Source organism: Megascapheus bottae, chromosome 29, assembly GCF_031878675.1.
Source record: "Megascapheus bottae isolate mThoBot1 chromosome 29, mThoBot2.hap1, whole genome shotgun sequence".
Taxonomy (NCBI): domain Eukaryota; kingdom Metazoa; phylum Chordata; class Mammalia; order Rodentia; family Geomyidae; genus Megascapheus; species Megascapheus bottae.
In genome coordinates, this window is record NC_143537.1 from 16,226,739 (window position 1) to 16,242,563 (window position 15,825).

General features: G+C 40.7%; 1 protein-coding gene across 1 annotated transcript; it reads left to right on the top strand.

Annotated features, from left to right (window-relative positions):
- Window positions 1-1,657: 1,657 nt before the first annotated feature.
- On the top strand, window positions 1,658-13,698 carry Znf268 (zinc finger protein 268). Its single transcript, XM_090321179.1, is given in 5 exon segments — window positions 1,658-1,744; window positions 3,009-3,067; window positions 8,252-8,378; window positions 9,140-9,229; window positions 11,138-13,698. Coding segments are annotated over 5 exon segments (2,901 nt in total). The 5' UTR covers window positions 1,658-1,680.
- The last annotated feature ends 2,127 nt before the right edge of the window (window positions 13,699-15,825 follow it).

Consider the following 15,825-nt stretch of genomic DNA (forward strand, 5'->3'; position numbering starts at 1 on the left):
CATTTTCATGAGGAATAGCTTACGTCCACTAAATAGGCAGAACCCATACCCTGGATGACTGAATAGTAGGCATGAAAATTCCCTACTCTCTCCTTCCAATCATGTTGTATGTAACATCACAATAAACCTTTAAGAGCAAAGCATGGGATCTGTCATACAATGGAGGAAGACAAAGGATCTCTTCCACAGGCTAATGGATAAGGTCTGGGAAGACAAGTGTGAGGTCCCCTTGAAAAGCAATGGATTTTATGGTGGTGATATAACATACTCTAAGAAACTATTCACTAGTTAGCTGAAGAAATTACTAACGGTCTGTGAGCTGTGCTCACAATCAGTGCCCAAGCTCTGAGTTCAAGCCACAGCACCAACAGCACAAAACAATACAAAAGAAAACACAACAACACAAAACAACAACAACCAAAAACCCTTAGAGGAAAGGCAGAATTCAAACACTAGTCACCAAAAACTCCTTAACATTTTATATATGGATTTTTGGAGTATCTAAGAAATTCATTGTTAGATTTTGTGAAATCTTAATTGACACAAGGATTGTGCCTTATGTTTACTTAACAATCCTGTGATTTTATTTCAGTGTATACATTAAGTGTACATGAGAGCAGTGGAAAAAAGACCAGGAATTTATTCTAGTTGCTGCAAATACTTTTTTTTTTTCTTCCTCCCTTTGGTCATTGGGCTTGAACTGTGGGCCTGGATGCTGTCCCTGAGCTTTTCAACTTCAGGCTTGTGCTCTACCACTTTGAGCTACAGTGCCACTTCTGGGATTTTGTGGTTAAAAAGGGATGAGTCATGGATTTCCATGCTGAGGCTGGCATTGAACCGTGATCCTCATATCTCAGTTTCCCTCATTCGTAGCTAGAATTATCGATGTGAGCCACCTCACCTGGCATGCAAAATATCTTGGTGGGGCAAAGGGAGGATCCTGGAACTTGAACTCATCCTGGACACAGTCCCTGAGTTCTTCAGCTCAAGGCTACTGCAATACCCTTGAGTCAAGCCCCATTTTCTGTTTTCTGACAATTAATTGGAGATAAGAGTTTCAGGTCCTTTTGTGCCCAGGCTGGCGTTGAACCTTGATCCTCAGATCTCAGCTTTCTGAGTAGCTAGGATTTAAAATACCTAAAGTGAAAGGGTGGAGAAGTTCAAAAAGTAAATAAATACATAAATAAATAAATAAATAAATAAATAAATAAATAAAAACAACGCAGACTTATAACCTCAATTACATTATTAGAACTAAAAATTTTAAAAAATCAACTCATCTAATGCTCATGAAACATTTCCATTTTTTAGTTGGTCTCACAGTGTTTCGGGAGGCAAACAGATTTTTTAAGAAGAAACTTGACTTAGCTCCCGCAGCTGCGAGAGAAAATTCCCCAGGCATCTGCACAGTCCTTGACCTAGAGTATGGCACTGTTTGAAGCTCTATAACAAGCCTACATCACAGCACATTGTGGGAATTGTAGTCTCCTTTGGAGTGCAAATCCTCTAAATGTGCTGGGGTTTCTTTTTGGGGGGTGGGTGGCAGGTAGGGGCATCCGTCTCCACTGTTGTTTTTCTCCGTTTGCAAGACCTGGTTTCTCTCCCTTTGCCTTGCTTCTGGAAGCGTCTGAAGTACAGTTTTGCCTTCTGTAGGTCAGAGCTCCAAGCCAAGTGCCCAGGATGTCTTCAGTGGACCTTGGGAGCTGTGACTTGAAGGGATCTCAGGCTGCAGAACCAATGTCAGGTATGAACCACGAACTGGGCTCAGGAACAGCATTTACCTTCCATGTGTTCCTCCAGTCTGAGGTGGAGGATTTGAGTGGGATTCAGAAGTTTGTGTTGCTTTTAGCCTTAGCCTACGTGCCTCCATATGGCAGAAACTGGCTTCTGAAGCTCCTAGAGCATGTTGGGTGGTTCTCTAGACTAGGAGAAGAGGAACTATGCATTTATACTCCATGACTGAGTGATTCTGCTGTTAACCCACGTGACCTTCTTATTCACTTTGCCTAGCTGTAAGATAAGCACTTTAAAAACTGTAGCAAAATTGTGAAGTGTGTGTGCCTGCCTCGAGTCTTACTTTTCAGGGGGCAGATTTGTTTCTCCTAGAGGAGTTTCTGCTCTCCTACTGCCATGTTATCCTTCTTTTGTTGTTGTTGTTGTTTGTTTTTGTTTTTTTCCAGTCCTGGGCTTTCATTAGGCTTTTATAGTTTCATTGAATAATTCCTTTACTTCTTCTTTTTTTTTTTTTGGCCAGTCCTGGGCTTAAGCTCAGGGCCTGTGGACTGTCCTTGGCTGTTCTCAAGGCTAGAACTCTAGCACTTGAGCTTCAGCACCACTTCTGGCTTTTTCTAAGTATGTGGTACCAAGGAATCGAACCCGGGTCTTTGTGCATGCTAGGCAAGCACTCTACCACTAGGCCAAGCTCCCAGCCCTAATTCCTTTACTTCTTTGGTTGAGTATATTCCTAAGTATTTTATTCTTTTGGGGGCTACTGCGAATGGGATCACTTGAGCCTCAGCACCACTTCCAGCTTTTTTCTCTGCATGTGGTACCAAGGAATCGTACCCGGGTCTGCGTGCATTCCAGGCGAGCACTCTACCACTAGGCCAAACTCCCGGCCCTGTGTTATGCTGGTTTCTTCATCGGTCAGGGCTGCCCGGCCTGGCGCGCTCAGGCCACCAATTTTCCCGGCTTGGAGCCGGTGGTGAAGGGTGTGGGAGGGGTCTTCGCATTTCGAATTCTTTGAGAAAGTTGGATGTAAGCTATATCTGGATTTATTTTTCAGGTTTGAGTCCTTTTCTGTTGCTTTTTGAGTTTATTGTGGATTTCTTAAGGTAGTTGGCTTGTGGGATTCCCTGGTTCTCTCTTTTTGTGGGAGAGAGCTAGGCAGCATCCCTATTGTCTCGGCACGATTTTCCGGTCCCTCTTGTATAGTGTTTTGAGCGGGAAAATCTGGGGCAAAATCACACAGGTTCTTTCTTGACTGCCTCATTTGCCTTCTTTTCCAGCCATGCTTCCAGAATCTTGTTTTCAATCTCAACAGCAAGAAAGAATGAAAGGATCTCTGGTGAGTTGATTTTTCTCATGTTTTACGTTTTATTTTATTAACCCAAGGGTGTTCGAGTGCAGATTTGCTTCAGTTTCTTCATAGTTTTTTTTTTGCTGTATGAAAAAGTCATGACCGGGAGTTTGGACAGGTGGTAGAGTGCTTGACTAGCATGCACAAAGACCAAGGTTTGATTCCTCGGTACCACATACATAGAAAAAAAAAAAGTCGAAAATTGTGCTGAGGCTCAAGTGGTAGAGTTCTAGGCTTGAGAAAGTTCAAGGAAAATGCTCAGGCCCTGAGCTCAAGCCCAGGATTTGTAAAAGAAAAAGAAAAAAAAAAAGAAACAGTCACATTTGTTATATGATTCAATGATACTTAGGAGGTGACATCTCATGGAAGGTGAAGGTATGCTAGTAACTGGTCAGAAATCACATCCTCATGAGTAACCGTATATTATCTTAATGAAGTCTTAATGGAGTTCCTAAAATAGGGTGGTCACACATACATACCTTCTAATGTTCTAAGGAACTGAGTAAGGTATAAGTATTTACTCTCCAGGAGTGCTTCTTCGACTGTTTTTGGTCCTTTGTCTTATGTGAAATTTAGGCTATATTTGATTATGCAGTTTGTGGTCTTTCTAGAAATCCCTCTTTTTTTTGTAAGGTGTCTTCACAATATTTTTTTTGTCTAATTTCTGTCTTATTGTCTGTTTCCTGCTCACTAGTTTTCTTCATTTCTCTTCTTTTTTTGCATCTGTTTTTCTCTGTCTCTTTTTCTTTTACCCAGTACCTCTTCCCTCCATGTGTCTCTCATTTTCTTTCTTTTCTTCAAATGATGTCTGAGAGCTAGTTTTCCTTTCTGCTTTCCCGATCAATTTGCCTTTGCTGACATGACTTTTTTTTTTTTTTTTGCCAGTCCTGGGCTTGAGCTCAGGGCCTGAGCACTGTCCTTGGACTTTCTCAAGGCTAGAGCTCTACCACTTGAGCCTCAGCACCACTTCCAGCTTTTTTCTATATATGGTACCGAGGAATCAAACCCAGGTCTTCATGCATGCTAGGCAAGCACTTTAACCACTAGGCCAAACTCCCGGCCCCTGACATGACTTTTTGAATTGATATTTTGCTTTTTCTTTTTTTTTTGTTGGGTGTGGGTCTTGAATTCTGGTCCTGGATGCTGTCCTTGAGCTCTTCAGCTCAAGACTACCACCCTGCCCCTTGAGCCACAGAGCCACTTAAGTGGCTAATTGGAGATGAGAGTCTCATGGACTTCAGTGGCTGGGTTGGATTTAGGCTGGCTTTCAACCTCTTGAACCAGCTTTGAACTGAGATCCCCAGTTTTCAGCCTCCAGAGTAGCTAGGATGACAAGCCTGAGTCATCACACCTTGCAAATTGATTCTTATCAACAGTGTAGGAAAATGTTGTTAACTGTAACCCTAGACAATAAAGCTACTACAATCAGAGCCAAAAAAAGAGTTTGGGAGAGTCACTTGTTCACTTACTCATTTGAGTCTGTAAGCTAGAGCCCAGAGAAAGTCCAGATGTGAACTTCACCTTACCTAGCCTTAAAGGCCAACAGCAGGGCCATGAGTGTGGCCTAGTGGTAGAGTGCTTGCCTAGTATGCACGAAGACCTAGGTTCAATTCCTCAGGACCACATACACAGAGAAAGCCAGAGTTGCTGAGCAAGGTGGCGCACACTTGTAATCCTAGGTACTCAGGAGGCTGAGACCTGAGGATCAGGGTTCAAAGCCAGCCTAGGCACTAAAGACTGTGAGGCTGTTATCTCCAGTCAAACAATAGAAAATGGGAAGTGGTCTGTGACTCAAGGGATAGGGCAGTAGCCTTGAATTGAAGAGCTCAGGGACAGCGCCCAGGTTCAGAGTTCAATCCCCAGGACCCACTAAATCATAAAAAGAAAAAGCCAGAAAAGGTGCTCTGGCTCATGTGGAAGAGTGCCTGCCTTGAGGAATGCCCAAGAATAGTGTTCAGGCCCTGAGTTCAAGACCAAGGACTGGCAAAAAACAAAAGTCAACAGCATCCAAGGTTCAGTTCCCAGCCTTTGCAGCACTCAGGAACGTTAAGAAGGTTGGGTAGGGTCTCTTAACCCTCTCCAGATTTGTGTGTTTTAATCCTTCCTTAGCCAGCTCTCAGAGTATTGTCAGGGTGGAGTTCCAACCTCTCAGAATTTTTTTACCTTCAGCTCAAATTCAGGGCTCCCTACAAGACGTTTATTTATTTATTTATTTATTTAGCCAATCCTGGTCTTGAATTCAGGGCCTGAGAAGTTTTCTTTGGTTTTCTTAAGGCTAGAGCTCTACCACTTGAGCCACAGAACCACTTCCAGCATTTTCTACGCATGTAGTATGAAGGAGTCCAGCCCAGGTTTTCATGCATGCTATGCAAGCACACTCCTGATTGTATTGCCTTTATGTGGTCTAACCTCATTGGATGTGGTACTGTAGTTTTGCTTTTGCTTTTCCCTACTTTTGAAGATTCTCATCCATTGCCAGTGTGTTAGATGCTGGTATTGATATTAAATAATACAGTGAGTAGGGATTTATATTTGAAATATCACTGTTGGCAAAATCTAGCAGACATTTGCTTAGTAATTGTTTTGATTTCTCAAGAAGTTCACAAGCTAACATGTGTGGCACATATCGACTGGGAGAAATGATTCAGGAATATGTGACTCATTTGATCAGGAGTCAGTGAAAAGATACAAAAACTAAAAGCAGGATACACATATTATAATAATTTGTATCTTTTGTCCATATGTGTTATTAAATCCATTTGCAGTGTACATTTCTAGGTAAAAACTTTAAAAATGTTTCCAAACACTTAATTTGTTATTTCAACAGGAAAAAAGACATTTATATGCCTGATAAAGTTCTCAGAATCCAAATTTTTCCATATTCTTTTTTGTTTTGGTGGGTCATAGAGCTAGAACTCAGCTTGGGCACTGTCCCTGAGCTCTTCAGCTTCAGGCTACCACATTACCCTGGAGCCAAGCCCCACTTCCCATTTTCTAAAGGTAAATTGGAGATAAGTGTCTTAGGTCTTTTTTGTGCCAGGATGGCTTTAAACCTTGATCCTCAGATCTCAGCCTCCTGAGTAGCTAGAATTATAGAAGTGAGCCACCAGCCCACCGTGCCTAGCTTCCTTTTTTTTTTAAAGGACTCCTTTGGCTTGAACTCGGTCTGAGTGCTGTCCTTCAGCTCTCCTCAAGCCCAGTGATCTACTACTTGAGCCACAGCACCACTTCTGGCTTTTTCAATGTATGTGGTACCGAGGAATTGAACCCTGGTCTTCATACAAGCACTCTACCACTATGCCAGACTCCCAGCCCCTCTACATTCCTTTTGATGGTAGATCTTTCCATGTAGTCTAGGATGGCTAGAAATCCTTCTTGAGTTTCCCAAGATCAGGGAGTATAGGTGTGTCACATCCTGTGTGGCTACATTAACCATTGTTTAGGTACAGTTCTCTCTTCCTTCTACCCATCCATAGCAATTTTCATCTTCCACGTATAATCATTAAGCATTCAGCTCCTGTTTCTCTCTACTCCATTCTCTCGAACCATCATGCTATTTGGGTCTATGGGTTTGTTGATCCTTGGAAGCTCTGGAAGGGAAATCATACCCTAGCTGTTCCTTTGTGACTGCTATATTTTATTTAGTTACAAAATTCATCTGTAAAACATAGTAAAATGTTCTTTCTTTTTAGTGCACTGTTTTGCATACTTCTCTCTTTTGGTTATTATGAGTAGTTGTGAAGTGATGCTCCACATATTTGTTCTAGTCTCTGCTTTCTCTTCCGTTAGGTACAAATCTAGAAATATAAGTGTTGGACCACATTCCTATGTAATTATATATTTAGTTCTTTTTTAGCACTCTCCACGCAATTTTTGATTGTTGTATATTCCTTGCAGAAACATACCAAAGTTCTCTTTCTTTTCACAACCTTCCCAGTAATAGACTTTGGAAGTTGGGTTGTGTGTGTGTGTGTGTGTGTGTGTGGTTCTTTTTGTTTAAAACTATGTTTATATTAACATTTAAAGTAGTGATTTCATTGTAATTTTAATATTTCTCATGACTGTTAATATTGAACTTCTTTCTACATTTTGAACCACTCTTTGTATATATTCCTATTAGAAAAGCCTCTCCAATCTCCATTTTTTTCCCCTTTTTTTGTGGGAGAGCAAGGAAATCATGGGGCTTGGACATTGGGCCATGAGCGCTTTAGTTTAAGGCTATTGTCCTACCCTGGGTATTGCCCCTGAGTTCTTCTGCTCATGGCTCCCTACCACTCTACCCCTTGAGCCACTTCCCATTATGTACAGAACAAAGGTCATCCCACTCTTTTTTAAAAAAAGTAAAACATACAGTAAACTAGTATGAAACAGCAAGAAATAAATTTCTTGCCAGGTGCAGTGACTTATTCCTGTAATCCTAGCTACTCAGATATCAGGCTGATATCTAAAGATTTGGTTCAAAGCCAGCCTGAGCATTAGAAAGTCTGTGAGACTCTCATCTACAGTTAACCACTAGAATATGGGAAATGGCATTGTGGCTTCATAGGTAGGGTGAGCTGAAGAGCTCAGGAACAGTGTCCAGGCCCAGAGTTTAAGCGCTACAACCCACAAAAATAAAAAAAAGAAAAAAAGTTTTTTCCCCAACTGATTATTATGCCAGATATAGGAAATTAACACTCTGGATATACTTCACTGTATTATTACTTGATACCCTAAGATTTTGCAATATGCTCAAATTACCAGCATATGCCATCATATAATGTAGTTCCTTTTCAATGGAATAATTCCATTTATAACCTAAATCTACCCCCCCCTTGTTTTTGTCAATACCACAATTGCTCTACCACGATATGCCACAAGCCATTAACCATTTTATGGTGAGTTATTGGAAATGAGTCTCATGGAATTTTGTGCCAGGCTAGCTCTGAACCATGGGCCTCAGATCTCAGTCTCCTGAGTAGCTATGATGGCAGACGTGAGCCACCAACACCTGGCTTGCCTTTTCATTTTTTGTGGGTCATGGGACTTTAACTCTGGGCATAGGCACCATCCCTAAGCTCTTCAGGTCAATATTTTATGTAAGTCTAAAGCATTTATGTAGAAGAATAAAATTCCAGACATGATGTACTTATGACTCAGGTATAATTACTTGATGGATATGTGCCATTACAGAAGCTGGTGTCATTTGATGATGTAGCTGTGGATTTCAGCTGGGAGGAGTGGCAGCATCTGGACAATGCACAGAGGTTCCTGTACAGAGATGTAATGCTGGAGACCTACAGCAACCTGGTGTCATTAGGTGAGCAAAAGTCAAATTAACATGCAAGGTCAAGTGCCTTGGTATTCTGTAGATATGTGAATATTTATGAAACTTTCAATGCTATTTAAATGTAAGATTCCAGGCCCTGAGAAATATCATTGCATTCTACAGAAAACCTAAGGTAACTTTGTTCTCATTCTTTAGGATACCTCATAAGCACTTTGACAAAAGTTCTAAATTATGTTCCCACTAATGGAGATGACAGTCAAACTTACACAGTCATTGTAAGTGGATTAACAATCCAAAATAGAATATATATCATTATTTTAAAAAGGATCTACAAATCACTAAATATTGAGTTTATAATGGAAACCTGGCACTAGGTGCAATATTTCATGCCTGTAATCTTAAACACTCAGGAGGAAGAAATCTGAGAATTCTAATTTGAAGCCAGCAATGCCAGAAAAGTTCCCATGAAACTCAATAAATCCAATTAACCCCTCAAAAATGTTAATGGAGTGTTGAGAGTTTGACTTCATGGTTGGGTGCTTGCCTAGCATGCATGAAGACCCATGCATGCTAGTGGCATTGGGACTCAAACTGGTATTTTTCTGGCCTTGAGCAAGAGAGCTAAGTTTATGCCATAGAAAATGAATCCAGAACTGGGGAAAAGTCAACCATGGAGCCAATGAAAAATGAGAAGAAAGATTTAATAGATACCTTGTGAGTGGGTTGTCTGCGATCTTACAGCAATGATGACCCAGCATAAGCAATAATTCTCCACTGTTTCTAATTTATAGGGCCCTGTGTTCCCAAACCTGAATTAATTGTCAAGCTAGAGCAAGGTGCAGAACCATGGATAGGAAAGTGTTCTGACAAGAATATCACAGGTGAGTTAATGCATCTTCATACTGATGTTGGAGCCTGAGCCCAATTGGTAAGTTCATGTTGTGATGTACTGAGCAATAATGTTCTTAGTTACCCTAAGTCCTGTGTGGAACCTATGGAATTCTTTGTGAATGAATTGAGAAGCATTTTCTTTTCCCAGCCCTGGGCTTATCCTTGGGTTTTCTCAAGGGTAGATCTCTACCACTTGAGCCATAGCACCACTTTTGGCTTTTTTCTTTGTATGTGGAACCAAGGAAGTGAACCAGGTCTTTGTGCATGCCAGGCCCAACTCCTGGCCCCAAGAATCACATGGTGAAATAATGAATTCTCTGTGGCAGTTGAGTTAAAGGTAGATTTCTCTGTGGAAATTACTGTGAAGCGAAATAAAATTAGAAAGCTGGGAGCCGGTTATTCATACCTGTAATCCTAGCTACTTAGGAGGCTGAGATCTGAGGATCAAGGTTCAAAGGCAGACAGATCACAACAGGACCTTAGACTCTTCTCTCCAATGAACCAGTAGAAAATGGAAAATGGGGCTGAAGTTAAAGAGGTAGGGCAGTAGCCTTGAGCTGAAGAGCTCAAGGACAACACCCAGGTCAAGAGTTCAAGTCCCATGACTGACAAAACAAGAAAGAAAGAAGGAAGGAAATGTAGAAATGAGATTTCATTTTCTTTGAAACTAAGACTAAAGGTATGAGGCAACAAGGAATATGTCAGGGCTTTATTCTCTGGTGAGGATAATGGCTTTTGGCTGGCAGGCATAAACTGGTATTCAGAACCAGATTTTTCCAGCCAGGAGTTGAGCCTAGTGGTATGGTGCTTGCCTAGCATGCACAAAGACATGGGTTCGATTGCTCGGTACCACATGCATAGAAAAAGCCAGAAGTAGTGAATTAATTGGTAGGGTTCTAGCCTTGAGAAAACCCAAGGACAGTGGTCAGGTCCTAAGTTCAAGCCCAGGTCTGGAAGGAAAAAACACATGAAGTTTTATTCTAGAGAAGATAATTAACTGGAAAATGAGCTGTAATTTTTCTGGTATTCCATGGTTCTGAGGGACAGGAGTGTCAGAAAAGGAATGCTGATGAGACTTCAAATGGAAAGAAACAAATTTCAAAATTCCCACAAATACCTAAATTGAGACTTTAGTGAGAAGGTATAACTGAAGGGATGTAGGTGTAAGTCCTTACTCTCAAGAACCATGCTTGCTTAGATCAAAGGCAAAAGGACATATAAACCACTTTTGTGGCCTCTGAATCTAGAAAATATTCCTGTTCCACACTTAATGGTTAAGAAGCAAAACAGCATTGGAGCTGGGTAAGGTAATTCTAGCTGGTACTCAGGATCTGAGTATCAAGTTTCAAAGCCAGCCTGGGCACAAAAGGACCTGAGAGTCTTATTTCTTGGTAACCTCAAGAATACAGGAAGTGGAGTTGTAGCTCAAGGATGGGGGCTGTAGCCTTCTGCTGAAGAGTTCAGGGACAGGGCCCAGTCCCAAGAACTACAAAAAGAAAGAAAGAAAGAAAAGAAGAAAAAAGTTTAAAAATAAGCAAAGCAGCACAATATATAAATCATTTCTCAAAAATAAAAGAAAGGCAGCTATTTCCCAATGTATAAACAAAACAGTATTTGTAAAAAACAGCTGCAGGTACTCAGCTTAAAACTGTTGCAATACATAATTGTGTAATATGAATAAATATTTCCTGTGATATAAAAACAAACTAAAACACATTCTAAAATATCATTTTCTTAGTATGTAAGGAGAAACACCTGTATTTTTCACAAATCAATTTCCACTTTTATATTGTAAAATATCTAACACTTAGGGTGGGAAAGTAAAGTACTTACCTTTACATTAAGGAATATTTGTATCTCATGTATTTTTGTGTCTTTTTTTCTATGACTCATTTTAGATGTCCAAGTAATAGAGAATGTGTGTAAGACCTGCCAGGAAAGTCCACATGAATGTCTTTGTGAAGTAGCAGTTGCAAGTAGTATCGAAGCAGAGGAAAACGTGAGATTAGCAACAACGTTTAATTTGAGCTCCACACATAAGCCAGAGCTGATCAATAATAGTAGGAACACCATAGGGATGAGGTCTAAGGAGTTCATTAAGTGTCAGAACATGCTTCTCACTCCTGAGCCTGAAGAGATGCATGCTGCATATAGGTCTCATATATCTCCTGTTGTTGAACAATCCCTCAGATATTCAGAGCATTTTAGTCACAATTGTGACAGTCCAAAAGACTTGCAGAATTATAATCCTTTTCTCCCTGCCCAAAAAATTCTTCAGGGAGGGAGGAAAAATCCTGAATGTACTGTGTGTCGAAAAATATTGTACTTAACACCGACCATCACTACGCATGCGAAAAAGTACACAGAAGAGAATCCTCGTACATGTAGTGAATGTGAGAAATCTTTCAGTAATGAAGTACGCCTTACAATACATCAGAGCAAATATCCTGAGATATCTGATGAGTATATCAAGTGTGAAAATTCAATTTTTGAGAAGTCAGACCTGACATTCCAACCTCGATGTCCAAATGAAGAGAAACCTTATGAATATGAGAAACGTAATAAAATTTCTGCCCAGAAATCAGCTCTCAGCAGGCATCAGAGAACTCACACAGAAGAGAGACTTTATGAATGTAACAAATGTGGAAAGTCTTTCACCCAGAAAGTACACCTTCGAGTTCATCAGAGAATACACACAGGAGAGAAACCATATGAGTGTAAGACATGTGGAAAGACCTTCACACAAAAGCAAAACCTTGACAAGCATACAAGAATTCACACAGGAGAGAAACCTTATGAATGTGACCAATGTGGAAAATGTTTCAGACAGAAATCTGCCCTCAATTTGCATCAGAGAACACACACAGGAGAGAGACCTTATGAATGTGACCAATGTGGAAAGTGTTTCAGATGGAAGTCTTCCCTCAATTTGCATCAGAGAACACACACAAGAGAGAAACCTTATGAGTGCAAGAAATGTGGAAAGTGTTTCAGACGGAAGTCTTCCCTCAATTTGCATCAGAGAACACACACAGGAGAGAGACCTTATGAGTGCAAGAAATGTGGAAAGACCTTCAAGTGGAAGTCAACACTCCATGTTCATCAGAGAATACACACAAGAGAGAAACCATATGAGTGTAACAGATGTGGAAAGTCTTTTAACCAGAAGGCAGGACTCCATGTTCATCAGAGAATACACACAGGAGAAAAACCTTATGCATGTAAGAGATGTGGAAAGTCCTTCACATGGAAGATAAACCTTAACATGCATACCACCGTGCACACAGCAGAGAAACCTTATGAATGTGACGAGTGTGGAAAGTCTTTCAAATGGAAGTCTTCTCTCAAATTGCATCAGAGAACACACACAGGGGAGAAACCATATGAGTGCAACAAGTGTGGAAAGACCTTCAAGTGGAAGTCAACACTCCGTGTTCATCAGAGAACACACACAGGAGAGAAACCTTATGAATGTGACCAATGTGGAAAGTGTTTCAGACGCAAGTTTTCCCTCAATTTGCATCAGAGAACACACACAGGAGAGAGACCTTATGAGTGCAAGAAATGTGGAAAGACCTTCAAGTGGAAGTCAACACTCCATGTTCATCAGAGAATACACACAAGAGAGAAACCATATGAGTGTAACAGATGTGGAAAGTCTTTTAACCAGAAGGCAGGACTCCGTGTTCATCAGAGAATACACACAGGAGAAAAACCTTATGCATGTAAGAGATGTGGAAAGTCCTTCACATGGAAGATATACCTTAACATGCATACCACCGTGCACACAGCAGAGAAACCTTATGAATGTGACCAGTGTGGAAAGTCTTTCAAATGGAAGTCTTCTCTCAAATTGCATCAGAGAACACACACAGGAGAGAAACCATATGAGTGCAACAAATGTGGAAAGACCTTGAAGTGGAAGTCAACACTCCGTGTTCATCAGAGAACACACACAGGAGAGAAACCATATGAGTGCAACAAGTGTGGAAAGACCTTCAAGTGGAAGTCAACACTCCGTGTTCATCAGAGAATACACACAGGAGAAAAACCTTATGCGTGTAACAGATGTGGAAAGTCCTTCACACAGAAGTCTTACCTCAAAACACATACAACAGTTCACACAGGAGAGAAACCTTATGAATGTGACCAATGTGGAAAGTCTTACAGATTTAAGTCTTCCCTCAGATTGCATCAGAGAACACACACAGGATAGAAACCTTATGAGAATAACAAATGTGGTAAGGCCTTCAGGTGGAAGTCGCATCTTGGGAGTCATAACAGAATTCACAAATATGAGGAACCTTAGGAATGTAACCAAAGTGGAAAGTCCTTCACCCAGTATTCACCCCTCAAGAAGCATAAGAGAGTTCACACATATGAGAAGCCTTAGCAGTGTAATAAATGGGAAAGCCTTTTTAGTCTGTGGAAGAAAACTCACAGAAGCAACTCAAGGTAAAGCCCTTAATGAATGTAGTAAATGTTGTCTTTAACCCAGAAGGCAAAACACAGGATTTATCACTAAACACCCACAGGAGAGAATCCTATGAATAAAATGAGAGGGAAATGTTTTGAAGAAGTCATACTTGAGTTTGCATGAGACCACACACACATGAATATGAGGAATGTGAAAAGTCCATCATGAAGGCATGGCTAAGTATAGAATGCACATAGGAGAGAAAAACCTTATGAATATTACAAATGTGGAAAGTGTTTGACCTGGAAGACAAACCTCTGTTTTCATCACAAACCTGATTCCCATAGAAGAAAAGAAAACTAATGAATGTATCAAATGTGCAATGACTTTTAATCAGAAGTCAGTCTTCAGTACATTTCAGAACATACACAAGAGAGAAATTCTGAGTAATGAAAACCATTTAGCTATATATAGAATCTCTGTATATATAAGCATTAGGGTAAGTCTTCAAAACAGAAGTCAACCTTCAGCAAGCATTAAGAGCACTCGCAGAAGAAATAAATACTATAAAGGAAAACCTTTGTCAGAAATCCAAGAGCTGACTGTGGCTTAGTGGTAGAGTGCTTACCTAGCAAGGATGAAGGCCTGGGTTAGATCCCTCAGTACTACATAAAAAGAGCAAGCCAGAAGCAGCACTGGTTCAAGTGGTAGAGTTTAACCTTGAGCAAAAGAAGCTCAGGCCCTGAGTTCAAGCCTGAGGATTGTCACGAGAGAGAGACAGAGAAACTACTAAACTTTACAGACAAAGAGGGAGAGAGAAAAGGGGAGGGTAACTAACTTCTAAACTCTACAAAGAAATCCTGCATGGCAGAAGTAAGCTAGATATAATGGAAATGACCCTTCAGTTAACTTTATTAACTCAGTAATAAGAGCTCTGGCCCATTGAGACTGGACTAAGGTAATCTCCACGATGGGCTGAGGAGTGCTGGATGGGGAAAGACTGACACAATTCAAGCCAAGGACCTGAGAGCATCAGTTTCTCCACTGCTCCCCTAAAATCTGCTGTGTGTGTGGTCTATGCATTAAAATACAAATGACTTACTGTTTCAAATTCAATTTTTGAATGGAAGGTATGATGGAAGATACTACTCCCTGTTTATAGCAAAATTTGCACAATAGGAATATGTTTCTCATCACCTTTTGCCTCAAGTTATTTATGAAACATTCAGAAAACATGTAAGGACACACTTTTGGGGATATACTGTGTGGGTTTACACAAGTTGTTTATCTGGAACTTAGAGCATAAGCACTCCTTAAGCGTCTCTGCTCAATTCTAATGCTTACCACTTGAGCCACAGCTGTACTTCTGGTTTCTTTGGTGGGTAAAGACAAGAGTATTAAGTATTCAGTTTTGGAAGAGTAACTCCAAAATGACATCAGTGCTTCCTTTATATTTAGTTACTCACTGATGATGAATCACATGTGTCTTAGTGACTCTTACCTTGTTCTTTTGTTCTGCTGAATGAGTTTTAATAAAACACCAGTGTTCACAATGTGAAGAGACTGTGTTTTCTTACTGTTCTGGAGGTGAAGTTAACAGGAGGATGAATATCTTTCTACCACCACTAATTATTCCTTTAACCATCTTCCTTCAGAATTTTGTACCAAAGCCCAATTAAGACATAGATTTGTGAAACTTACAGTAGTGAAAAAAATTAGAAGCATGGCCAGGAACGTTGGGTCACACCTGTAATCCTAGCTATTCAGGAGGCTGAGATCTGAGGATCAAGGTTCAAAGCCGGCCCTGGCACATGAGGACCTGAGAATCTTATCCCCAATTAAGCTCTAGAAAACGGGAAGTGGGGCTTGGCTCCAAGCTGAAGACCTCAAGGACAGTCCCCAGGCCTAGGGTAGGGTGATAGCCTTGAGCTGAAAAGCTCAGGGACAGGGCCCAGGCCATGGTCAAGCCCCTGACCCCCCTCCAAAAAAATTAACATGGAAAAGATGCAAAACAGCAGCTATTTAGAAGATGATTATGGAAATCCAAGGGATGTGGTCTGGAAGTTTAATGTAGTGGTAGAGTGCTTTCCTAGCATGCACAATGACCCGGGTTCGATTCCTTAGTATCACATGCATAGAAAAAGCTGGAAGTGGTGTGGTGGATTAAGT